The sequence below is a fragment of the Heteronotia binoei genome, chromosome 15 (assembly GCF_032191835.1).
Source record: "Heteronotia binoei isolate CCM8104 ecotype False Entrance Well chromosome 15, APGP_CSIRO_Hbin_v1, whole genome shotgun sequence".
Classification (NCBI taxonomy): domain Eukaryota; kingdom Metazoa; phylum Chordata; class Lepidosauria; order Squamata; family Gekkonidae; genus Heteronotia; species Heteronotia binoei.
In genome coordinates this window covers 65,492,164-65,517,130 of record NC_083237.1, presented here as the reverse complement: position 1 = coordinate 65,517,130, position 24,967 = coordinate 65,492,164, and the positions used below count along the sequence as shown (strand labels likewise).

General features: G+C 50.9%; 1 protein-coding gene across 1 annotated transcript in view; it reads right to left on the bottom strand.

The window, feature by feature from the left end:
- The window catches only part of ADAM11 (ADAM metallopeptidase domain 11), a 97,777-nt gene extending 73,253 nt beyond the window's left edge, over positions 1–24,524 (bottom strand). Inside the window, exons 1-2 of the mRNA XM_060256022.1 lie at positions 24,380–24,524; positions 1,871–1,947 (exon numbers count right to left, since the gene is read on the bottom strand). Of these exons, the coding sequence (XP_060112005.1) occupies positions 1,871–1,944 (74 nt within the window). The 5' untranslated portion in view covers positions 1,945–1,947; positions 24,380–24,524. The remainder of the gene's footprint in view (positions 1–1,870; positions 1,948–24,379) is intronic.
- Between the last annotated feature and the right edge of the window lie 443 nt (positions 24,525–24,967).

Sequence of the window (24,967 nt, the reverse complement as noted above, 5' to 3'; positions counted from 1 at the left end):
AACAGCCACATCAAAACATAAGGGGTGCTCATGTGCAGTCACTCCCCCCCCCCCCCGCCTTGCATAATCTCACAATAAGCATCGGTTCTCTGTCACACAAACGAATGCCAGCTCCTTTATGCAATTGCACCAATATGCCCCCCCCCCCGCTTTGCAGCACACACCCTGGCACACCAAGGGGAGCAGAAAATCGGCCAACACTCGTCCCTCTCGCTCCCTGCCACATTTAGCTGCAGGTATGTCAACACACATGCACACACTCACTTTCAGCCTCACATACCCCCACATGAAGACTCCCGATACACAGCACCTCACGCATTCGCACATGACAGGAGGTGAAAACCTCCCACGGGACTTCTGCTACTCAGACAAAGCAACGTCTGTGGAGCTGGTGTGCTTGTTTTTTTCCACGTGCAGCTTCGGAAAGAGGGAGGCCTCCACCACGCACCCGGTTGAGCCCCACTCCAGTTAGCATTCCCCTAACCGCTTCAGAGATAACTGTCGCACCTCTGGAACTCCCAGAAACAAAACTGCACGGGTATTTCAGGAAGCTAATTTTCAAAGGTAGGACTGAAGAGAGTCAAGTTTACCACACCCTCCGACCACAAAGCCCTGGGCTACCATGTCTGGCTACATTTACACATCAAGGAGAGGCAGGTGTTCTGCACATGCTCAGAGGCATTCTCACTTTGATCATTCACATTCCCAAGGCTCAGACTTCAACATCAGAATTAATGTGTGGGACTGGATCAAACCAGTGCTCTGTTTCCTCACCTGAGGATGGCAAGGAGAAACTGGGGAGCAGCTGGGAGTTTCCCAACCTCTTTGACAGCACCGTCCCTGGTGGTTTATGCCCGTCTGCTCCTCAAGGCCAACACTGAGGTGGTGCTGTGAGCTCCACATATGAGCACCCAAACGTGTCTCTCTCTCTCTCTGCCTGAAACAGCCTCACAGAGTTTGGTGGGAGCATTTTAGGTCTGGAAAACCTGCAAAAGAGAGGCTTAAATCGCCCCTCCCTCATGTGGCAACGCAATCCAAATTGGGAAATTGTGCACCTGCTTTTGAAACTGAGAAAAGGGGCATGGAAGCTCACTGGGGAACCACCTGCACGAAATTTACCTTTCCCCCTTTAAAAAAAAGACCTCTAAATTAGCAGCCACCTCCCATCTCTTATGGGAATTAACTCCCTACGTTTACTTTGCATTGCACAGAACAAGGTTTTCTTACTCCTGTCCTGAATCCAGTGCCCCGTAATTTCACAGCTTCCCTTGAGACCCACCCACACTCGGTTCCCTCCCTCCACCCCCCATCCCTGTGGTCATTTCAGTTTCCTTCTTCTGCACCTTTTCGGTTGATATCCTAACCATTTTGGATTGAATAAAGCACTCTTTACATGATGCGATTTGCTTTTTTCCAGCTTGCCTCTTTCCTTGCAAATTCAACTGTTCTTCCTCTGCCCGCAACAAGTTTTCAGGGAGCCCCAAATACAGATGCCAGCCTCCAGGTGGGATCTGGGGATTTCCTGGAAATACAGCTCATCTTCAGAGTACATACATCAGTTCCCATGGAGGAAATGGATGCCTTGGAGGTTCCCCCCACATACACTGAAGTCCCTATCCTCCCCATTGGATTTTTCCTACCTAAATGCAGAACTTTCCTTTTATCCCTGTTAAAATTCTTTTTTTTTTTTATTTTAGCCCAGTTTTCCAGCCAGTCAAGGTTTTTTAATAGAACGGCCTGGCCCCTTGGTCCTCAAGGGGAGGATTCTGCCCTGAGAAGCTGAGTATTGTGACAGGGAACTCCTACTTGACTCCGCGCGTCTGCCTGCTGGAAAACTGCCCCCCAGCCCTTCCCCCCCAAGAATACCTACTGGTTGAGTTCAAGATCCAGGGTGAAGGCAGATCCAAAGGCATGGATGAGGAACGCCACTTGAGCCAAGTGCATCACCTGCAGAGACAGAGAGAGACGGGGTGGGCATCAGGGCAGTTCCCTTGGCCTGAACCTCGTTCCTGTTCTAACATTTTGCTCTCACACAGCTCCCCTTGTCTCCCACACGAAGGGAATGTGCTCTGTAAACTCACTGCAACAGAGACCTGCGGTTCTGTCATGCGCCTGGCACACAACTGGTGCAACACACTCACGCATTACCCTTTTGTACACAGTACTCATGAACTGAGAGCCGGTCTGGTGAAGTGGTTAAGAGCACAGCTGTCACAGGTCAGTCAGGAGATGAGGAGGACTCCTCAGGAGGAGAGGAATTATGCCTGAAACCGCAGAAGCCAGAAAGCAAGAAGATGAACTGCAGGCCTGTCAGAGTTCACAGCCCACAACTGACGCACAGGCGCCAGCACCTTCCCCACAGAGGAAGCGCAGGTGGCCCTTCCCAGCCCTCTGGTTGCACCCACACCCTTTGAGCCCCCGAGAGGAAGGCTCAGAATGGAGCTCCAGGAGAGAAGACAAAGCCCACTTCTCCTGGCCTGCTGCCATCTGCTGGCTGCAAGCAAGACCTTCCAGCAGTGGTCTCTGGTGGGGGGAGTGCTGTGTGAAACCAGAGGTCACCCCACCCAGGGAACTCTGCAGCCGGCTCCCCCTCACTCCGTGACCAGCAGGACCTGCATTAGATACTCTGGATTGAACAACTCCACCTTGACAGACTCTGACTGTATTCAGCTCTTGACAAGAGGACTAGTATCTGGGGGATCTGGGTTCAAATCTCCACTCATGCCCCGGAAACTCCCTGGTTAACCCTCGGCCAGTCATATTCTCTCAGTCCAACCTATCTCACAGGGTGGTTGCAAAGTAAATAAGACAAAAATAAATAAACCTTTATATTGTGGCTTAATTAATCCGCTAGCGATCCCTTCTTGCATGTGTCCCCCCACCCCACCCCAGACATGCACAACCCCACTCCCACCAGGAGAAATGAGAACAGGGCCGAGAGCAGGACTCCCCGGCCTTTCCGTGCCTCAAGAAGAAGAAGAAGAAGATATTGGATTTATATCCCGCCCTCCACTCCAAAGAGAGCGGCTCACAATCTCCTTACCTTCCTCCCCCACAACAGACACCCTGTGAGGTGGGTGGGGCTGGAGAGGGCTCTCACAGCAGCTGCCCTTTCAAGGACAACCTCTGCCAGAGCTATGGTTGACCCAAGGCCATGCTAGCAGGTGCAAGTGGAGGAGTGGGGAATCAAACCCGGTTCTCCCAGATAAGAGTCTGCACACTTAACCACTACACCAAACTGGCTCTCCACTTTCAGAGCTCAACTTTCAGAGAGGGAGTCCTGCACGTGCCCAGGATTGTGGCCAGAATGATCTGGGCAATGAACTGAATACAACAGACCTTTTTTGGGGGGAGGGGGGGTTTGCTGGCTGAAATTCCAGGCAGGTCATGTAACACTGCAGCGGATTAATATAGGGGGGCAGAGTGGAAGAGCCGGTTACTGCAAACCCCCCATCTGTCAGACACACTGAGGTGGAACACAGACCGGGCATCCGAGGCTTGTGGAACAGCTGGGAAGCAGAGTGGGAAGGCCAGGGGCGTGAGCTGATACTGCCTTTGACCGACCGCAAGAGGTAACGGATACAGATGCCAACGGGCAGCAAAATTAGAGAGACAGGATCATTTTGGCACTCCAAGGATATGAAATCTTATGCAGGTCTGGTCCTTTAGACACCTGGCGTTTTGGGTCTCTCTGGACTTAGCTGGCTACAACTGTGTTCAGACGTGGCTGAGAAAGACCCCCGTTTGACTGAAGAGGCATTGACAGCATGTATCTCAGTCAACAGAATGGCTCACAATGATTCACAGAGTGTGTTTCTGTGCAATAATATCTGCTACCACTATACGGTTAATGATAAATCAAACCTCTGGCTAAGGAACTGTGAATTGACGCTGGTTCAGCAGCTGGAGGATCCAAAGTTGTTTTAAAATGCTGCAAGTTGCTAGATTTCAGTGGCCCTCTTCTATTAGGAGGAAAAGGTTGTTTTTTGAGACCACAGCTCTCCTTTTATCTGGCTCTGAGACAAGCTGAGCTTCTATTCATTTGCCCACCCCCTTCTAAAACCTTCGTGACCAATTGTCATTATCACATGCTAATGAATTTCCTCTGCTAATGATATCCCTTGTGAAGGACTTCCTTGTATCAGTCCGGAATTTAAATGCTGCTACAGCTATTGCAAATGTTCTGGATTCAAGTCCCAGCATTCGATCTCCACACACTCTGTCCGGGAAATACAACAGCAGCAATTTGGCTGAGGGAGCCACCAGTTTGGTGTAGCGGTTAAGTGAGCGGACTCTTATCTGGGAGAACCGGGTTTGATTCCCCACTCCTCCACTTGCACCTGCTGGGATGGCCTTGGGTCAGCCAGAGCTCTGGCAGAGGTTGTCCTTGAAAGGGCAGCTGCTGTGAGAGCCCTCTCCAGCCCCACCCACCTCACAGGGTGTCTGTTGTGGGGGAGGAAGGTAAAGGAGATTGAGAGCCGCTCTGAGACTCTTCAGAGTGGAGGGCGGATATAAATCCAATATCTTCATCTACCTCACAGGGTGTCTGTTGTGGGGGAGGAAGGGAAAGAAGATGGTGAGCCGCTCTGAGACTCTTCAGAGTGGAGGGCGGATATAAATCCAATATCTTCATCTACCTCACAGGGGGTCTGTTGTGGGGGAGGAAGGGAAAGGAGATTGTGAGCCGCTCTGAGACTCTTCGGAGTGGAGGGCGGATATAAATCCAATATCTTCATCTACCTCACAGGGTGTCTGTTGTGGGGGAGGAAGGTAAACGAGATTGTGAGCCGCTCTGAGACTCTTCGGAGTGGAGGGCGGGATATAAATCCAATATCTTCATCTACCTCACAGGGTGTTTGTTGTGGGGGAGGAAGGGAAAGGAGGTTGTGAGCCGCTCTGAGACTCTTCGGAGTGGAGGGCGGGATATAAATCCAATATCTTCATCTACCTCACAGGGTGTCTGTTGTGGGGGAGGAAGGGAAAGGAGATTGTGAGCCGCTCTGAGACTCTTCGGAGTGGAGGGTGGGATATAAATTCAATATCTTCATCTACCTCACAGGGTGTCTGTTGAGGGGGAGGAAGGGAAAGGAGATTGTGAGCCGCTCTGAGACTCTTCGGAGTGGAGGGGCGGGATATAAATCCAATATCTTCATCTACCTCACAGGGTGTCTGTTGTGGGGGAGGAAGGGAAAGGAGATTGTGAGCCGCTCTGAGACTCTTTGGAGTGGAGGGCGAGATATAAATCCAGTATCTTCATCTACCTCACAGGGTGTCTGTTGTGGGGGAGGAAGGGAAAGGAGATTGTGAGCCGCTCTGAGACTCTTCGGAGTGGAGGGCGGGATATAAATCCAATATCTTCATCTACCTCACAGGGTGTCTGTTGAGGGGGAGGAAGGGAAAGGAGATTGTGAGCCGCTCTGAGACTCTTCGGAGTGGAGGACGGGATATAAATCCAATATCTTCATCTACCTCACAGGGTGTCTGTTGTGAGGGAGGAAGGGAAAGGAGATTGTGAGCCGCTCTGAGACTCTTCAGAGTGGAGGGTGGGATATAAATCCAGTAACATCACCTTCTTCTTCTGACAGAGCACTGACTGTTATGAGCCCAGGCAGCCTGGACGACCACCTCTTCCCCTGCCACAGTGCCCGGGGGATTCTGGAGGCCTGACTCCAAATGCTCCCTTCCCTGCGATGGTGTGAGTGGGAAGCGAGTGGGAAACATACTTCTCCTTGTGCTGCATCCAGTCATGTGGCTCCCTCATGAGGAAGACCAGCTGGCTGCCTCCTGTGTGCAGAGCCTGGTCTGCAGGGTTGTGGGTTAGGACAAACCTGGAGATTTGGGGGGGGGGGGTGGTGAGTTGCAGTCAGAGGAGAGCAGGGTTGAAGGAGGGGAGGAGCTTCACCGGGGTACAAAGCGGCCATTTTCTCCAGGAAAACTGAACAACGTGGCCTGGAGATAAGTTGTAATCCCAAGAGATCTCCAGTCACCACCTGGAGGTTGGCGACCCTAGCTGAGTGATTTTGCAGCGCGACTCCCCCGCTCTCCTTCTTGCCCACCCTCTTACAGGCTGGCTGGCTGTCCCTGGCCCTGCTTCAAGCTCCTCTTCAGTTCTGGATTGGTGCATTAAATCCTAAATGGGTTTTAATGCCTCAGATCCCACATTGGGGCAAGGAAGGTACAGACAAATTGCAGGAGGATCGATCAGGGTGGTCCGGGGAGAAGCTGTACACTCTTGGCAGGCAGAGAGGCTGGAGACTGGGAAGCTGAGCGGGAAGACTGAGCGGGGGGGGGGGGCAGGGAAGGCAACGGCGGGTGCTGAACCCTCTTGACACTGCGGCAAAACAGGCTAATCCAATTCTTGGCTGTACTCTCCTCAAGGGGCAGGAGGCTGGCCACTCTAAAGCTGGACCCAGCTCTGGTTTCTCTCTTTCTCTTTCAGGTGAGGTGGAAGAAGGGGAAATGCAGAGTGGAGTTACAAGAACACTTCAAGGGCTGAAAAACAAGATTTCCAGGGAGAGACATCAAGCACTCAATACATATTTAGTTGCAATCGAAAAAGATGGTGAGATGATTTCTCCGCTCAAGAGCTTCACAAGGTGAAATTGAGCAAGGCGGAAGAGGGCCAATGGAAGGAGCAATGCCCCGGAACCAGAACAGGGCACAGTCCAAAGAGAATGCTCTTTTGTTAACGCTTTCTTTGCTGGGTTCACCAATTTATTTATACCATTCCTCCCCGCAAAACGGGAATCCAAAGAAGATGACTGAAGATTTATACCCCGCCCTTCTCTCTGAATCAGACTCGGAGCGGCTTACAATCTCCTACATCTTCTCCCCCCACAACAGGCACCCTGTGAGGTGGGTGGGGCTGAGAGGACTCTCACAGCAGCTGCTCTTTCAAGGACAACTCCTGCGAGAGCTGTGGCTGACCCAAGGCCATCTCAGCAGGTGCAAGAGGAGGAGTGGGGAATCAAACCCGGTTCTCCCAGATAAGAGTCCGCACACTTAACAACTACACCAAACTGGCTCTCTATTAGAGCTATGGCTGACCCAAGGCCATTCCAGCAGCTGCAAGTGAAGGAGTGGGAAATCAAACCCGGTTCTCCCAGATAAGAGTCTGCACACTTAACCACTACACCAAACTGGCTCTCTATTAGAGCTATGGCTGACCCAAGGCCATTCCAGCAGCTGCAAGGGGAGGAGTGGGGAATCAAACCCTGTTCTCCCAGGTAAGAGAGCTCTGGCTGACCCAAGGCCATTCCAGCAGCTGCAAGTGGAGGAGTGGGGAATCAAACCCGGTTCTCCCAGATAAGAGAGCTCTGGCTGACCCAAGGCCATTCCAGCAGCTGCAAGTGGAGGAGTGGGGAATCAAACCCGGTTCTCCCAGATAAGAGAGCTCTGGCTGACCCAAGGCCATTCCAGCAGCTGCAAGTGGAGGAGTGGGGAATCAAACCCGGTTCTCCCAGATAAGAGTCTGCACACTTAACCACTACACCAAACTGGCTCTCTATTAGAGCTCTGGCTGACCCAAGGCCATTCCAGCAGCTGCAAGTGGAGGAGTGGGGAATCAAACCCGGTTCTCCCAGATAAGAGAGCTATGGCTGACCCAAGGCCATTAAGAACATAAGAACATAAGAGAAGCCATGTTAGATCAGGCCGATGGCCCATCCAGTCCAACACTCTGTGTCACACAGCGGCAAAAAATTTTTGTGGCTAATAGCCACTGATGGACCTCTGCTCCATATTTTTATCTAAACCCCTCTTGAAGGTGGCTATGCTTGTGGCCGCCACCACCTCCTGTGGCAGTGAATTCCACATGTTAATCACTCTTTGGGTGAAGAAGTACTTCCTTTTATCCGTTTTAACCTGTCTGCTCAGCAATTTCATCGAATGCCCACGAGTTGTTGTATTGTGAGAAAGGGAGAAAAGTACTTCTTTCTCTACCTTCTCCATCCCAATCCACCTAACAGTAACAGGATCCAAACCACATTTTACCAACTTCTCAACAAGGATTGTATGTGGAACCTTATCAAAAGTCTCACTGAAATCAAGATAAACGATGTTTACAGCATTCCCCTGATCCAGCAAGGTAGTCACTTTCTCAAAAAAAGAGATTAGGTTAGTCTGACATGACTTGTTCTTGAGTCTGCCTATTCCTAATGAAACATGATTAAATCAGAAGAGTATCTGACTCAACATTAGGAAGAACTTCCTGGCAGTTAGAGCAGTTCCTCAGTGGAACAGGCTTCCTCGATAGGTGGTGGGCTCTCCTTCCTTGGAGGTTTTTAAACAGAGGCTAGATGAGGTTCTTTCCAACTCTATTATTCCATGATTCTATCATGGGTTAGGAGTAGGGATGGGCATAAACTGAAATTCCTCGCAAAAACTGCTGCGTCACGGTCCACGAACCAAGGTTTGTGCCCATCCCCAGTTAGGAGTCTGGAATGTTGACGGGCTCCTCCCCTGCTCACCAGAGTTCCTTACCTGCCAGTGGTGGAAGACGGAGAGAGAGAACGCTTGTCCCTGGGTATGTGTCCTGAGGTCTGTCTCAAACCCAAAGGAGTCAAACCCGGTTCAAACTCCGGGTTTGATTCCCCACTCCTCCACTTGCAGCTGCTGGAATGGCCTTGAGTCAGCCATAGTTCCCGCTTTTGGTGGGCCCAGCCAGAGAGGGCTCAGGAGCCCTCTCCTGTCTGCCCACCCTCACTGGCATCTCTTTTCCCACTTGGCCACCTGCCTACGTGCCCTTGTTCTGCCCACGAACCCTCCTGCATGCCCTTTCTCCAACGGCACCGGGCAGCACAGAGCTGGGCAGCCCCGTATGGCAGGGACCGGGGGGAGGTGGAGCGCCAAGGAGAAGATGGGGGAAGGGCACACAGGCCGGTAGCAAGGTAGGCACATGGCAAAGGGTCAGTTGGCAGTGGGCCCCGCCAGAAGCCATGGGCAGGTAACACTGGGCCTCTCTGGCACTTTAAAGACAAACACTGTTTTATTCTGGAATGAGCATTCATGATGCGCAGGTGGTGGGTCGTCCCTTTGCATACATCCACACAAGCCTATCAGCAAAAAAAGCTGTAAAGAGCCAGATCCGTCAGTCGCCTCTTCCTCTCCCTACCCCCATCCAAGGATGAAGAAGAAGAAGATGATATTGGATTTATATCCCGCCCTCCACTCCGAAGAGTCTCAGAGCGGCTCACAGTCTCCTTTCCCTTCCTCCCCCACAACAGACACCCTGTGAGGTAGATGAAGATATTGGATTTATATCCCGCCCTCCGCTCCGAAGAGTCTCAGAGCGGCTCACAATCTCCTTTATCTTCCTCCCCAACAGACACCCTGTGAGGTAGATGAAGATACTGGATTTATACTGGATTTATATCCCACCCTTCACTCCAAAGAGTCTCAGAGCGGCTCACAATCTCCTTTCCCTTCCTCCCCCACAACAGACACCCTGTGAGGTGGGTGGAGCTGGAGAGGACTCTCACAGCAGCTGCCCATTCAAGGACAACCTCTGCCAGAGCTCTGGCTGACCCAAGGCCATTCCAGCAGGTGCAAGTGGAAAAGTGGGGAATCAAACCCGGTTCTCCCAGATAAGAGTCCGCACACTTAACCACTACACCAAACTGGCTCTCGCATGTGGATAATATTCGCATGTGATCACGTAAGATCCTGCTCTCCAACCTGCAGAACCGCCAGCTTGCGAACAGGCCAAGAGAACCCACTGTAAAGCTATGGTAGAAATGCCTCAGAAATTCCTTGTCAAGCAGGAGTTGATGACTGAGGACTCCTGAACGACCACCCTCCAAAAGAACTGCAGGGAGCTGTCATCCCGCTGGTGTGCAGGGAAGCAAAACCAAAAATCTGACAGAAGATGCGGCAATGGCCACTGCGGCTTCGAAAGAAGAAAGAGCAGGAAGACCAACGCAAGGAGCAGGGAAGGACACACAGAGCCATCAGCAGCCGTTGGTTCTGCTGGATAAATACCCCACCTACACCTAAAAGTCATTTCCACAGGTTGCCGTGTTGGTCTGTTGGAGGCCAACAAGAGATTCTGGGAGAAGCCTGCAGAGTCAAAGCTCCCTTCGCGAGACATGGGTTGAAATGGAGATCTCGGAGTCCTTCCAATCTTGACTGGCAGATTCCAACAAGTACGGGACTCTGGGGTCCTCTTCCAGCACCCTTTGCAAGCCTCCCTCCCCTCTCCCCCTCCCCCTCGTGGACAGGATGAAAGAGCATAGAGATCTCCGTCCCTAGGATGTCTGACGAAAGGAGCTCTGGCTCTCAAAAGCTATGCCCTGGAAACTCTCATTGACCTCTGAGTTGCTCCTGGACTGGAACTGAAATGCTCAAAGGCAGCCTCTCTCCTGAGGCCAGGGGCTGAGGAAGTCAGTTTCTGTCCTGTCCTGGCGGGGCGCCTGGCTGGCTGCTATCAGAAACCACCTTGGACTGAAGCGGCCGTTTGTCTGATGCCAAATGAGATCCACGAGGCCAGCTGAGACAGCCGTGGCTCACCCGTGCAGCTGCCCCCGCCCCTGGTCCACTGAAGCAGGAGAGGGGGAGGTCTGCTTTGGCATCCCGACGGCATGACGAGGCCCACGGCCTCAGACCCTTTTCTCTTCAGCCAAGCTCACTGCTGCTATCAGGGCTGGGCAGGGAGAAAAGGGCCTGCAGCAAGAGGGTATGGAAGGCCGGGGTGATGGGAGGCTTCAGTTCCCCTAAAAATCAGGCCCCTCCCTCTCACCTCCTGCGTAAAGAGGGCAGACACGAAAACCTCAAGGGCGAGGGGCTGCCTATCATCATCTATCAACAATGCTTGCCCACTCTGGCTTGGGAAATTCCTAGGGTTGCCAATCCCCAGGTGGGGGCAGGGGATCCCCCGGTTTGGAGGCCCTCCCCCCGCTTCAGGGTCGTCAGAAAGCGGGGGGAGGGGAGGGAAATGTCTGATGGGAACTCTGTTATTCCCTATGGAGATTTATTCCCATAGAAAATCATGGAGAATTGATCCGTGGGTATCTGGGGCTCTGGGGGGGGCTGTTTTTTGAGGTAGAGGCACCATATTTTCAGTATAGCATCTAGTGCCTCTCCCCAAAATACCCCCCAAGTTTCAAAAAGATTGGACCAGGGGGTCCAATTCTATGAGCCCCAAAAGAAGGTGCCCCTATCCTTCATGATTTCCTATGGAAGGAAGGCATTGAAAAGGTGTGCTGTCCCTTTAAATGTGATGGCCAGAACTCCCTGTGGAGTTCAATTATGCTTGTCATAGCCTTGATCTTGGCTCCACCCCTAATGTCTCCTGGCTCCACCCCCAAAGTTTCCTGGCTCCACCCCCAAAGTCCCCAGATGTTTCTTGAATTGGATTTGGCAACCCTAGAAATTCCTGGAGATTTGGGGGAGGGTGGAGCTTGCGGATGTGGGGTTTGGAAAGGGGAGCGAGATCAGAAGGGCTAGAATGCCAGATAATCCATCCTCCCACGCAGCCGTTTTCTACAGGGGGACTGATCTCTAGAGATCAGCTGAGATTCGGGGAAATCTCCAGGCCCTGACTGGAGGTTGGCAGCCCTAGGCCCATCTGTCACTCAGCCCTCAACAAACTGAACAGAGAACACTGGGAAATGTAGTCCTTTGAGAAGACCCAGAGATCTCCAACACAGACTTCTCAGCACCCACTCATGAAATCTACAGTTGCCAAGTGGCCTCACAGGCAGGGAGAAAGCAAGTCACATGCACCGATCCTAGCGCTATGAAACTACGACAAGCATGTAGATCTGCTCAGCAAATGCTCAGGATGATACCTCAGAGAGCTTCAATGTACAGACAGACAGCATGGCAACAAAGCACCCACCCTTTCCTTACTACAGCCCCCCTCCCATCTGCCACTCCCAGCACCACCAGAAGGTGCTTTTAAAAAGCGGCAATTGACATATTGCTGTAATGTTATAACATTATAATGCTCTATCTGCTAGGTCCTCTGAACCTCTGAATTCCCAGGCTGGCTTGTGGCTACTTGGCACATGCTCAGAGGCATCCCTGTCTTTTGTGTTGCTTCAGGTTTACCCCACCCCTCCTCCAACTACTCTGGCTAGGAAAGTGATGGAGGACTGTGGAAGCCCCAATATGCTCGGTTGGGGCTTGAAAGAGAATCCAGCCCTTCTCCGTTGCTTCTCCAGGCAATGCAAGGATTTGGTTTTGGAGTGTGCAGCCCCCAATCAGGAAGAGAACGGCAGCCTCCGACGAGCACAAGGGGCTCCTCCTATTTGGTGCCAGTGGCTGTAGCGATGCACCAACTCGTGAGCATTGCCACCCTCCCCACCCCCCCACCCTCCGCCCAAGCAGCAGCAATTCTTCCATTGCTCCGCTCACGGGTGAGTGATGATCTTATTCATTATGGATGAGATCTTCTGCACACCTCCCGTTTAATCTAGCTTAACACTCGCGCACACCGAGGGCCGATTTTAATGGCATCCATTAAGGGGGCTTGGGAAGGGGAGGAGGCAAGTGTGGGCTGGAAGCGCCTGGCAATGGAAGCTTCAGGATGCCAGAGGAGCCGTGGGGGAGAGGACGCCAGTATCCCCACACCAACCCAGAGGTACAGGAATCATGCGGGCAGGCCAGACCAGCAGTAAACCGCTGCAACAGGGCAATAGCTGTGTGCCTGCAGGTAGAGTGTGTGGCGAGAGGGAGGGATTTTCAAGACTTCCCAGGGGCATAGTCTCAGCATCCTAGGACAAAGGTGTGGTTGCAGTGAGAACCTGCTTGCCCGACTGATCAGGTCAGCATCCTTCAACAAGAACGCATTCAAGCAGGACATGGCGTTAAGCTCTTTGGACAGGCCCCCCTACGGCTCAGCAGACAGGGATAAGGCCACGCCTCCCTCCATCAGGGGCACAGCCACTTCTTTTTCAAAAGCCACTACAGACTGGGAGGAAGAGAGCGGGGCAGGAACTGGGAAGGGAAGGTTCAAGCCTCAGCACTGTCCTGTGAAGGCAGCAGCACTGAAATCCAAGCCCATCAGAATGCATAAATAAATCCCAGCCTGCTCCAGTTCTGCCCAAAGAAACTCTTGACACCTCTCTCCTATCTAATGCTTCGCTTTGCTCCCGATATTAGGTGGAAAGGGGCAAGGGGTTTTGAGAGAGAGGGACGGTGGCTCAGTGGTAGAGCATCTGCTTGGGAAGCAGAAGGTCCCAGGTTCAATTAGTTGGCATCTCCAACTAAAAAGGCAAATAGGTGTGAAAAACCTCAGCTTGAGACCCTGGAGAGCCATGAATGGGGCTGTGGCTCAGTGGTAGAGCATCTGCTCGGGAAGCAGAAGGTCCCAGGTTCAGTCCCTGGCATCTCCAACTAAAAAGGGTCCAGGCAAATAGGTGTGAAGAACCTCAGCTTGAGACCCTGGAGAGCCATGAATGGGGCTGTGGCTCAGTGGTAGAGCATCTGCTTGGGAAGCAGAAGGTCCCAGGTTCAGTCCCCGGCATCTCCAACTAAAAAGGGTCCAGGCAAGTAGGCGTGAAGAACCTCAGCTTGAGACCCTGGAGAGCCATGAATGGGGCTGTGGCTCAGTGGCAGTATCCAGGGAAGAACCAGCTGCAGAGGGTCAACTGCAGGGGTGATTTGTTGTGCCACAGGTTGGTCACAGCTGGAAGAATACAGATTAGGGATGCCAGCCACCATGTGGGGCCTGGGGATCCCCCAGAATTATAGCTCCTCTCCAGGCTACAGAGACCAGTTCCCCTGGAGAAAATGGCTGCCTTGGAGTGTGGGGTCAATGGCCTTGTGCTCCACTGAGGCCCTGCCCTCCCCTCCCCAGGCTCCACCCCCACATCTCTGGGAGTTTCCTAACCTGGATCTGGCAACTGTAGCCTCCATCCCCCACTGGTGGCCAGAGGTGACCTATCTTAGATGGACCTTTGCTCAGATCCAAGAGGGCTGTTCTTAGTTCTTCTATTTCAGAGTTTCCTCATCAGACGCACCAGGCAGGACAGAATCCATGTCAGAGCCAACCCCTCCTGAAGGCAAGCTGGGTTGGGTGGACACCCCCGGGGTACTTTTCTTTTTTACTTGGTTTCTCTTAGTACCACAGGAGAGAAGAGCAAATCCACTGGATTTCCTGCCTGCTTCAGGCACCCAAATGCCTTGGCCACCTCTGCTAATAGGGCTGGGTCGCTTGTCATCAGGAGGGGCATGAAAAGCAAATGGTTTGTCCCTGATTTGTGCCCAAAACCTATAGTTTTGGTTGAGAGTACTACAAATGCTCAGGAGCCCCGTGGCGCAGACTGGTAAAGCTGCAGTACTGCAGTCAGAGCCCTCTGCTCACGACCTGAGTTCGATCCCTGGTGGAAGCTGATTCAGGTAGCCGGCTCCAGGTTGACTCAGCCTTCCATCCTTCCGAGGTCGGTCAAAGGAGTCCCCAGCTTGCTGGGGGGAAAGTGTAGAGGACTGGGGAAGACAATGGCAAACCACCCCGTCAAAAGTCTGCTGTGACAACGTCATAATGCGACGTCACCCCAGAGTCAGAAGCGACTGGTGTTTGCACAGGGGACTACCCTTCCCTTTTTTCTTTTTTTTTAACTATTAATGCACCATGAGGAGAAAAAACTAAAGGGATCCTTGAGCGTACAGCACCTTTCTGCCAAGAAGGCTTCCCACTCTTCCGGCCCAGCCTCCTTCCAACTGGCCCCTCTTGGGGTGAGCAGTTCCGCCAGGCTTCTACATCAGCCACACCTGAAGCAGAGATGCAGCAGAAAGTCCAGGCTTTGCAGGAAGCTGCTTTTCTGCATGAAGGCAGGGCTGGTTCCCCGGCCAAGCAGGAGGGCAAGGATGCTCTGCAGCATAGTGCTGTTGTGCTTGCCAGCACCTTCGCTGAGCCTGCCAAGTGGAGGGGAGGGCAGGTAGAGCTTGGGCCCAGCAAGGCTTCTGATTGACTATTAGAGATTTGATTGGCTGTGCCGCTTTTCTAAAATGTTGCCGATTAAGCTGTATTATATTACTAAATCAGGGAGTAAAAATTGTTGGAGGAAATGTGGAGAAATTGGAACTTTCAGTCACATGGGGTGGGATTGTCCGTTAGTGAAAAAGTTCTGGGTTCAGGTTGGCATAGAGACGACAAAGATTATGGGAAGAAAAATAAGTATATCTAAAGCAATGGCATTTGTTAATTTGGATGGTGTAGGGTTAAAATCAAAAGAGGACAGTAAATGGATTAATTTGATGTTAATAGCAGCAAGACAGGTGATAGCAAGGAATTGGAAAGAAGCTGAGGAACTGACAATTAATCATTGGAGGGAGAAAATGAATAATATAATAATTTTGGAGTATTTAACGATGAAGATACGAGGAATGAATGGATTAAAGGTTAGGGAACAGGAGGAGGGCTGGTTTAGAAAGATGGTGAGGTATTTGGAAAAGGTTAAACAATTTAAGATGATTGGTTGGTTAATAAGAAATTGAATGAATTGGAAGTTTAAATAGAGTGATGGAGTTGTCCTCGGACGGAAAGTTAATGGTGATAAATATATGGAATATCATTATGTATCTATGGCCTGGGATTCTCACAGAGGTGGAATGGTGTTGGAATATATAATAATAAAATTTAAAAAAAAATAAAAATAAAATGTTCCTTGGCCACAGCTGATGCCACAGCCCAAGGATCTACACGGTGTTCACTGGAGTTCCACTGTGGCCTCCACCGCTGCTGCACCCAGCACCCATCCCAGAATCCCCAAGGTGCCTGCAGGCTCCAGAAGGCTGCTCGTGGCGTGGCAGGTGGCCTGGCATCCCTTCTTGGGCCTGCATGCCAGGGCTGCCAACTCTGGGTTGGGGAAAACCTGGAAATTTGGGAGGGGGGTGGAGCCTGGGGAGGGTTTGGGGGAGAAGGGACCTTATCAGGGTGCAACGCTCTAGAGTCTACCCTCCAAGGGAACTCCGGGTTGTCTGGAGATCAACTGGGATAGAAGGGGATCCCCAGGTGCCGCCTGGAAGCTGGCAACCCACTGCTGCATGCCCATTTAAGCCGAAGAGACCTGACTTGGACCCGGCCTTGGTGGGCCAAAGAGGGGGTGGGGGGGCATTTGATGGGGCAACAAAATACCTTGACGGAGGCCTGCTGCCAGCTCTGGGTATGGAAACCCCTGGAGATTTTAGGGGTGGAGCCTGGGGAGGGCGAGGCTTGGGAAGGGGAGGGGCCTCAGAGGGTCTACAGTCACAGAGGCCCCCCCTTCCAAAGCAGCCATTTTCTCCAGGGGCAAAGAACAATGGCAGCACGATATACAAAATACAAATGAAACAAAAAATATTGTGCAAATCACACTATTAAATATCTTGTACAATTTTTATTTTATATTGTGTAAAAACATACAAAACATTTTAGTAACATAAAGTCTCAAATGTATTATTTCAAGGAGGACCCCACAAAGTCTCTTATTTTCACAAAGAGAGTGCTACAACTCAGAAATAAAGTTCCAAAGGAGTCCCTCCATTGCTTGTCGGCTTCCGAAGGAAGGAGCACTCTCTTTGTGGAAATAAGAGACTTTGTGGAGTCATCCTTGAAATAATACATTTGAGACTTTATGTTACTAAAATGTTTTGTATATATTGAAACTTTTGTATGTTTTTACACAACATAATATAAATTATACAAGATATTTAATCGTATGATTTGCACAATATTTTTTATTTCATTTGTATTTTCTCCAGGGGAGCTGATCTCTGACATCCAGAAATCAATAGCGATAGCAGGAGATCTCCAGATGCCACCTAGAGGTTGGCCCCCTACTCTAGCTGGTATGTCCGGAGCAGTGAAAGATGGAGGAAGGCTCTGCAGAAGGCCATGACGTGATCCACGATCAGATCTCTGCTCTTTTAAAAAGTTTTCAGCAGCTCTCAGAGAGCCCAGATCAGATTCAGGCCAAGGTGGGTGGGAAAGGGAGGGAGTCTGCGGGATTTTGCCCAGCAAGCAAATACCAATAGCTGGCAGGAGGGCAAATGGCACCCGTGAGGTCAGTGCCAAACCTGACTCCATCAGCAGCACAGCGGTGCCAGTCGGGGATTGGGGGAACCTGCTGCAACTGCTTGTAAAAAATGCCAGAGGGTCCATTTGCAGCTCTTCTGACTTCAAATCTCGCTTGGCTTTCAGCACTGAGACGAGAGCAAAAGGCTGGGCCAAGTTCTCTGGGGAGAAAATCACTCTCCTGCCCAAAAGCCAGCTCTCTGGTGAGCAGCAGCCTGGATCCTGCTGAGTGGCCCTTGGCACAGGGCGGGGGGCCCAGGCATCCCACAGACAGGTCTGCCACCGCCTCGGACCCTCTTCCTCCAGCTTTCGGGCTGCTGGTGCCAGCTGGCTCCCACCTCAGGGAGAGGAGAAACGGAGCAGGCAGCCCTGCTGGCCAGGAGTCTCTGGCACTTTTCCCTCCCAGGAAATAATTCCTGCTGGAACTATTTCTTGTTTCAGGAAGCCAAAGCAAAATGCCCTTCGAAGACCAACCAGGCTCCAGACAAACCCCAAAGGACAGGGCTGCTACCGATGAAGAGTTGTTGGAACAGCTTCCATTTCAGGGGAGGGACGGTGGCTCAGTGGTAGAGCATCTGCTTGGGAAGCAGAAGGTCCCAGGTTCAATCCCTGGCATCTCCAAAAAAGGGTCCAGGCAAGTAGGTGTGAAAATCCTCAGCTTGAGACCCTGGAGAGCCATGAATGGGGCTGTGGCTCAGGGGTAGAGCATTTGCTTGGGAAGCAGAAGGTCCCAGGTTCAATCCCCGGCATCTCCAAAAAAGGGTCCAGGCAAAGAGGTGTGAAAAACCTCAGCTGGAGACCCTGGAGAGCCGCTGCCAGTCTGAGAAGACAATACTGACTTTGATGGACCGAGGGTCTGATTCAGTAGAAGGCAGCTTCATATGTTCATTAGGCCAGTGGTCCCCAACCTTTTGGGGGAGGGACGGTGGCTCAGTGGTAGAGCATCTGCTTGGGAAGCAGAAGGTCCCAGGTTCAATCCCTGGCATCTCCAAAAAAGGGTCCAGGCAAATAGGTGTGAAAAACCTCAGCTGGAGACCCTGTAGAGCCATGAATGGGGCTGTGGCTCAGGGGTAAAGCATCTGCTTGGTAAGCAGAAGGTCCCAGGTTCAATCCCCGGCATCTCCACTAAAAAAGGGTCTAGGCAAATAGGTGTGAAAAACCTCAGCTTGAGACCCTGGAGAGCCGCTGCCAGTCTGAGTAGACAATACTGACTTTGATGGACCAAGGGTCTGATTCAGTATAAGGCAGCTTCATATGTTCATATGTTCATTGAAGGAGATTTCTGCGGGGTCAGGAGACCCAAAGGTGGAGGGGAAAGAAAGTTTTGCTGAGACTTGAAATCTGGAGAGCAGCCAAGATGCAAGACCCGGTTCTGGCAAGGCGGGATGTGCCACATGCGCCTCTGAAATCTAAGAACCCCAGTGAGGCCGCTTCCCAGCCACAGCTTTTTCATTGATAACCCTTACACTAAAAATAAATCCATTAACGTTTCTTCATTTTTTAAGAGAAAAAACTTGTTTTAATCAAGTATACTTCCTAGGAGTATTTGGTACAAAGTAGTTCTGCTTGCGTAATAATCCCCCTTCAAAAGAACCCCATGGAATGCGCCGCCGGAAGGTGTGATGACAGCCACAAAAATGAACAGCTTTCAAAGGGGATGAGACAGATTCACGGAGGATCAGTCTGTCAAGGGCTACTAGCCCTGGTGACTGAGGGGAACCTCCACATTCAAAGGCACTCAGCCTCTGCATCCCAGAGCCAGGAGGGAACCTCAGGGGAAGGCCTCAGCCTCCATGCCTTGTTGTTGGCCTCCCAGAGGAACTGGCTGGCCACTGTGTGAGATAGGAGGCTGGACTAGATGGACCCTCCCTGGTCTGACCCAGCAGGGCTCTTCTGAGGTTCTTCTCAGGGGAAGGCCTCGGCCTCTCTGCCCTCTTGTTGGCCCTCTAGAGGAACTGGTTGGCTGCTATCTGAGACAGGAGGCTGGACTAGATGGACCCTCCCTGGTCTGACCCAGCAGGGCTCTTCTGAGGTTCTTCTCAGGGGAAAGCCTCGGCCTCTCTGCCCTGTTGTTGGCCCTCCAGAGGAACTGGCTGGCCACTGTGTGAGACAGGAGGCTGGACTAGATGGACCCTCACTGGTCTGACCCAGCAGGGCTCTTCTGAGGTTCTTATGTGGTACACAAAAATCTTCTTTCTTTCCACTACCGAATCCTATGAATGTAAAGTGGCCATTTTCTCCAGGTGAACTGATCCCTGTTGCCTAGAGATTAGGTGTAATCTCAGCTCTCCAGCCACGACCTGGAGGCTGGCAACCTCATACTTTCCTCTGAAAATGGTAGTCTAATAGCAAAGTATAGATTTCTCCTTCGTGATTTTGTCTGATCTGCCATCGGGCAGCCCTTTAGGTGGGTGGCCCTGTTGAACTGAAGCGGCATAACCAAGTCTCAGCCCAGGGGCTGAAGCTGAATTAAACTTTGTTGGTCTTAAAGGTGCCACTGGACTTAAACTTTGTTCTGCTGTTTTAAGTCAAGTGCCACGATTACATGAAGTTGTGGCCAGTTTTTAAAGTTACAGATTGTATAAAGTCCCACAATACTAAAGTCAGAAAGGAGTCTGAGAGCCCAAGCAACAGAGGCAGCTAAGAAAGTCTGCAGGGAAGGTCTGCTCATGCTGAGCTGCAGCAACATCCAACCTAAAGTCTAATTTCCTGGCTCATCAACAGCCGGCCACCTTCAGCAGTATCCAGTCACAGAACAAGATGCAAGTACAAAAGCAGCACAGTACGACACAAAGGACAGACCATACGGTCAACCAGTGGGACTCTCTACTGGGCAGATGGTGGACATTCAACACACGAGCCAAATAGCTGCTTTTGCGTGCCTAAAATTCTGGGATCAATTTCTGCCACTAAAAGCATACAAATCAGAGAGGTGAGTTGAGGAGCACCTTAGAGGGCAACAACCTTCCTCACCTCTCAAGAGTCAAAACTCCCTTCGTCAGACACACCAAAAAGATCAAAGTCAGAATCCAGGCCCCCCCCCTCCCCCCCGTAAGACCAACAAAGTTTCATTCTCCTCATAAGTGCTCCAGAGATCACTACAATCCGGTACACAACATCTGCTGACCGCCTCTGGCCCAAAGGACGTCCAACTTGCCTCAACCAGGGCCAGGGCCTTTTTGGCCTTGGCCCCGGCCTGGTAGAATCAGCTCCCTTTAACGATCTGGGCCCTTACTGAATTGTTACCTTTCCATAGGGCCTGCAAGGCAGAGCTATTCCACAGGCCTTTGGTTGAGGGCGTGGGCGTCCTACTCCATCGGCTGGGCCTATACCATCTCTGCTGTAATATGAATTTTACTCTATCTACTGTTTTAGACCCTCAGTTTATATAACATGTGCCCAACTGTGCCGCTATTTATAACATATGCGACTTATCAAATTGTCTCGTTCTATTGATTTGGTTTTAACTGTTGTTTTATGCTGTTTTTAGAATGTTGTAATCCGCTCTGAGCCCGTTTTGGGAAAGGGAGGAATAGAAATTGCCTCAATAAATAAATAAATAAATAAATAAATCTGGATATAAGTTTTTGTGCACAGCCACGCTTCTTTGGGTACATTGAAACAAATTTCCTCAAGCCTTACATATGGGGGGGATAAGGAAGGTTAGTTACCAGGATGGGCTAGTTAGATTCAAGATGCATTAAGTAACTGAGTGATAAGCAAGGCTTTTTTTGAGCAGGAACGCAGTTCCAGCTGGCCTGGCACCAGGGGTGCGTGGCCTAATATGCAAATGAGTTCCTGCTGCGCTTTTTCTACAAAGAAAGCCCTGGTGATAAGTATAGCTAAGACTGGATTAAAGCAGTTTCTTAAAACCTGTGAATTGCAGCAGATTAGCACACACATAAAAGAGTTAACAGACGTGAGATCAACCTCTCAGGCACCTTTAAGACCAAGGAAGTTTAATGCTGGTGTCACGAAGAGCATAGAGGCAGTCTAAATTAGCTTCTCCCCTGGCTGGAGAGCAGGTGCCCTTCACGGAACACTTTCCTTCTGCCCCTCCACCCAGTTCCTCTCCTTGCACACAAGTTACACTGAATTGATTATTTGCAACCTACAAGGTTTGTAGGGGTTTTTTCATTTGTAAAGCTTTGCACGTATGTTAGGTAACATTAACTCACACCTAAGTACAGAGACGAAAACCTCAAGGAGCATAAAACATGGATTGCAATGTCTCTACACTAATGCGCAGAGTATGGGAAACAAGCAGGAGGAACTGGAAATCCTAATACAGGAAGGGGACTATGACCTAATAGGCCTTACTGAAACTTTGTGGGATGAGACTGACTGGATTATTAGGACTGAGGGGTACAACTTATTTAAAACAGATACACAAATAAGGAAGAGTGGAGCAGTCGTATTATATGTAAAGGTGGCATATACTTGTGAGGAAACACATGATACTGAGCGTGGAAGCTCAGCTGAGAGTCTTTGGGTAAAAATAAAAGGAGTGTGAAATAATTGTGATATTACGGTGGGGGTCTGCTATAGACCACCAAGCCAGCCAGAGGACTTGGGTGAGACAATCCTAGAGCAGACTGCAAAGTTCTTAAAGAGACATGACATGGTGGGTCATGTGATACGTATCTGTTGGAAGTCCAACTCTGCTAAAAACAAAATGTCCAACAAATTCCTGACTTGTTTGGCTGACAACGTTTTCCAGAAAGTGGACAGGGAAACAAGGGATTCTCACAACAGGGAAGAACTTATTGACGAGGTGAAAGCAGTGGGCACCCTAGGCCATGCAATTTTGGAATTTACAGTCTTGGGAAAGAGAAAAGCTTTACACAGTTGGATATATAGTTTGGACTTCAGGAAAGCAATTTTTTTTTCAAACTTAAAGTTATGCTGAGTAGAATCCCATCACCAGAAATACCAAAGGAGAAGGGAGTTGAAAAGGGTTGGGAATTTCTTAAAAGCAAAACATTGAAGGCACAATCAGAAATGTGCCTCAAGGACCTGTCCTGGGACCTGTTTTGTATAATATCTTTATAAATGATTTGGATGAAGGAATAGGAGGGAATGCTTATTCAGTTTGCAGATGATACTAAATTGGGAGGGGTCACAAATGCAGACAGGGGTGGCCAATGGTATCTCTCCAGATGTTTTTTTTGCCTACAACTCCCATCAGCCCCAGCCAGCATGGCCAATGGCTAGGGCTGATGGAAGTTGTAGGCAAAAAACATCTGGAGAGCTACTGCGTGAGTAGAAGACAATGTCAGGATCCCGGATGGTCTTGACAGGCTGGAAAACTGGTCTAAGACAAATAAAATCAATTTTAACAGGGATAAATGTCAAGTTCTGCATTTCAGTAGGAAAAATCAAATATTATAGGATGTGGGAGACTTGTCTTGGAAGTAGTCTGTGTGAAAAGGATCGAGGGGCCTTAGCGGACCATACACAGAACACGAGTCAGCAGTGTGATGCAATAGCTAAAACGCAAATGCGATTTGGGGCCATATCAACAGAAGAATGAGAGCGCTACAGTGCAATCCTCAGAACTCCTTCCTGAGAGTAAGCCCCACTGAGTAGACCCAAGCAAGATTCTGAAAACAGCTGTTCCAGATTGCTCTGGTATTGACAAACCGAATAGATGAAAATGAATCGCTGATCCATCGTGGAGGCTGGGATTAAAGGCAAGTCTTGCCCATGGAAAGGCCACATATGATGCCGGCTCTTGAGCTACGCAAATCCTGAACCAGGCATAGAAAGAGCTCCCAAGGGACCCCAGGAGAGAAGACAACAGTGCTCAGGCAGAGATGCGGCAGAAAGACCGATGAAGCGCGGCCAAAAGGGGCCGTTGAAGTAGCTGTCCTGCCCTGCTCCAAATGGCTCCAGGCTAGCCTGATCTCCACGGATCTCAGAAGCTAATCGGGGTCAACCCCAGTTAGTATTTGGATCATGGGAGACCACCAAGGACTTGCTAAGCAGAGACAAGCAATGGCAAACCACTCGGAACATCTCTCACCTTGAACACCCTGCAAGGCTACCATAAGACAGGCCTTTCCACTCCCACCCACACTCCGCAGCTGCGGTTATGAAGAGCAGCGATCTGAGATTGGGGCTCTTCTGTGTTTCTGTCGGCTTTGTTGGGTCATCTGCTCTGTTCCATGGGATGAGCCACCCCTGAGCCTAAGACTGATGGATCATTTCCCACTCCTTCACGAGCCCTTCATGACCCTTCAGGTGCCCCCCACCCATACTCTGCACTGCCACCAAATGTTCTATTCCCCACTCCTCCCTTCTCCGACCCGGAAACACCAAACCAAAGTTCTGGACGCTAGCATTAATTCTAAACATATCGCAGAGCAAGCAAAGAGGCATAATAATCTAGTGATTTGTATGGCCCTGTTTGAAAGACAAATGTTAGAACGGTGTGAATCTCTCTTGACTTTGCCACATTTCTAAACTCTGCTCTAGATCACCTTACGTTTGTTCCCCCTCTAGCCAGGCAGCTCGGGTCTTGCAAAGGTCTCTTTATCCAAGACCTTCTGATTCAGCTTTCCAGCAAGTCAGGTTTACTAAAGGTCCTCTCCAGTATTAATGTAGGGACTGAAAGAATCTTTGCAAGGAACTCCTGGCTTTCATCTAACCTCCTCCATTTATCCCAGCTTTCTGTTTCCCTGACTGAGATCTTGGAGATGGCTTTGTGACAATCGATCAAGGGCCAAGGAAACCCACGAGACTGGATTTCAAAGTGGAAAGAAGCACTCAAATTAAGGGGTCTCCTGTTCAAGAAAGGGGAGTCATCAGGGCTGCAGGATGACAGACCTCCTCGAATGCCACGCCGGCCACGCTTCTGAGCCACACTTTCTTGGGGGCTCTCGCAGGCAGGGTCTCGCACAGCTGCTGACACTCCCCAACGGACCTCCCCCTTCCCCTTATTTGTCAAGGGGTGACCTGTGTAGCTCAGCCACCCCCACACCTGTCCAGAGCAGCCAGGCTGCTGAGATGGGGTGCAGAAAGGACAGTGAGGCTGGATGGGGATGCCTTTCTTCCCCTCCTCCTGGGAGCACCTGAATGCAGCCCACAGCAACAGGGACAGAAGCCGGCAGTGGTGGAAATTCACAGGATTTCTTCTATCCAGGCCAGCGCCCCAGATGTCCCCCGAGCAGGCCAGCTTTGCTGCGTCACTGTGGCAACGCCCTACGAAGGCCCTGGAAGGAGCCCTTGCCCGCCACACCACCGTGATGGGGCCTGCACACCTCCCATCTGGCTTCCTGGAAGAGCCGGGAATCTGGCCACCCCCCCCCGGCCCTGAGTGAGTGCGAATGCTGTGGGGTGGGGGAAAGGGTGGGTGAGGCAAGGGAGCCGGGGTTTGCTTACAGGACTTTCTCCTTTTCCGCCTCCTCTTCCGTGGCCGCCAGGTTCTTTTCGCACCCTCGTGTCCAACTGATGCTTCTGGATCTCTCCCCCAGCGCTGTGTTCCACTAGCCTGGCCGGGTAGGTGATTTCGGAGGCCCCCCATCTTTTGGGCCAGCTGGCGTTCAAGGTCCCCGGCTGCAAATCCGCCAGAGCAAAACCTGCTCCAAGGAAAGGAAACCACTAATCACAGAACATACGAACATAAAAGAAGCCCTGTTGGATCAGGCCAATGGCCCATCCAGTCCAACACTCTGTGTCACAGAAGAACATAAGAGAAGCCCTGTTGGATCAGGCCAATGGCCCATCCAGTCCAACACTCTGTGTCACATAAGAGAAGCCATGTTGGATCAGGCCAGTGGCCCATCCAGTCCAGCACTCTGTGTCACATAAGAACATAAGAGAAGTCATGTTGGATCAGGCCAACACTCTGTGTCACAGAAGAACATCAGAGAAGCCCTGTTGGATCAGGCCAGTGGCCCATCCAGTCCAGCACTCTGTGTCACATAAGAACATAAGAGAAGCCATGTTGGATCAGGCCAACACTCTGTG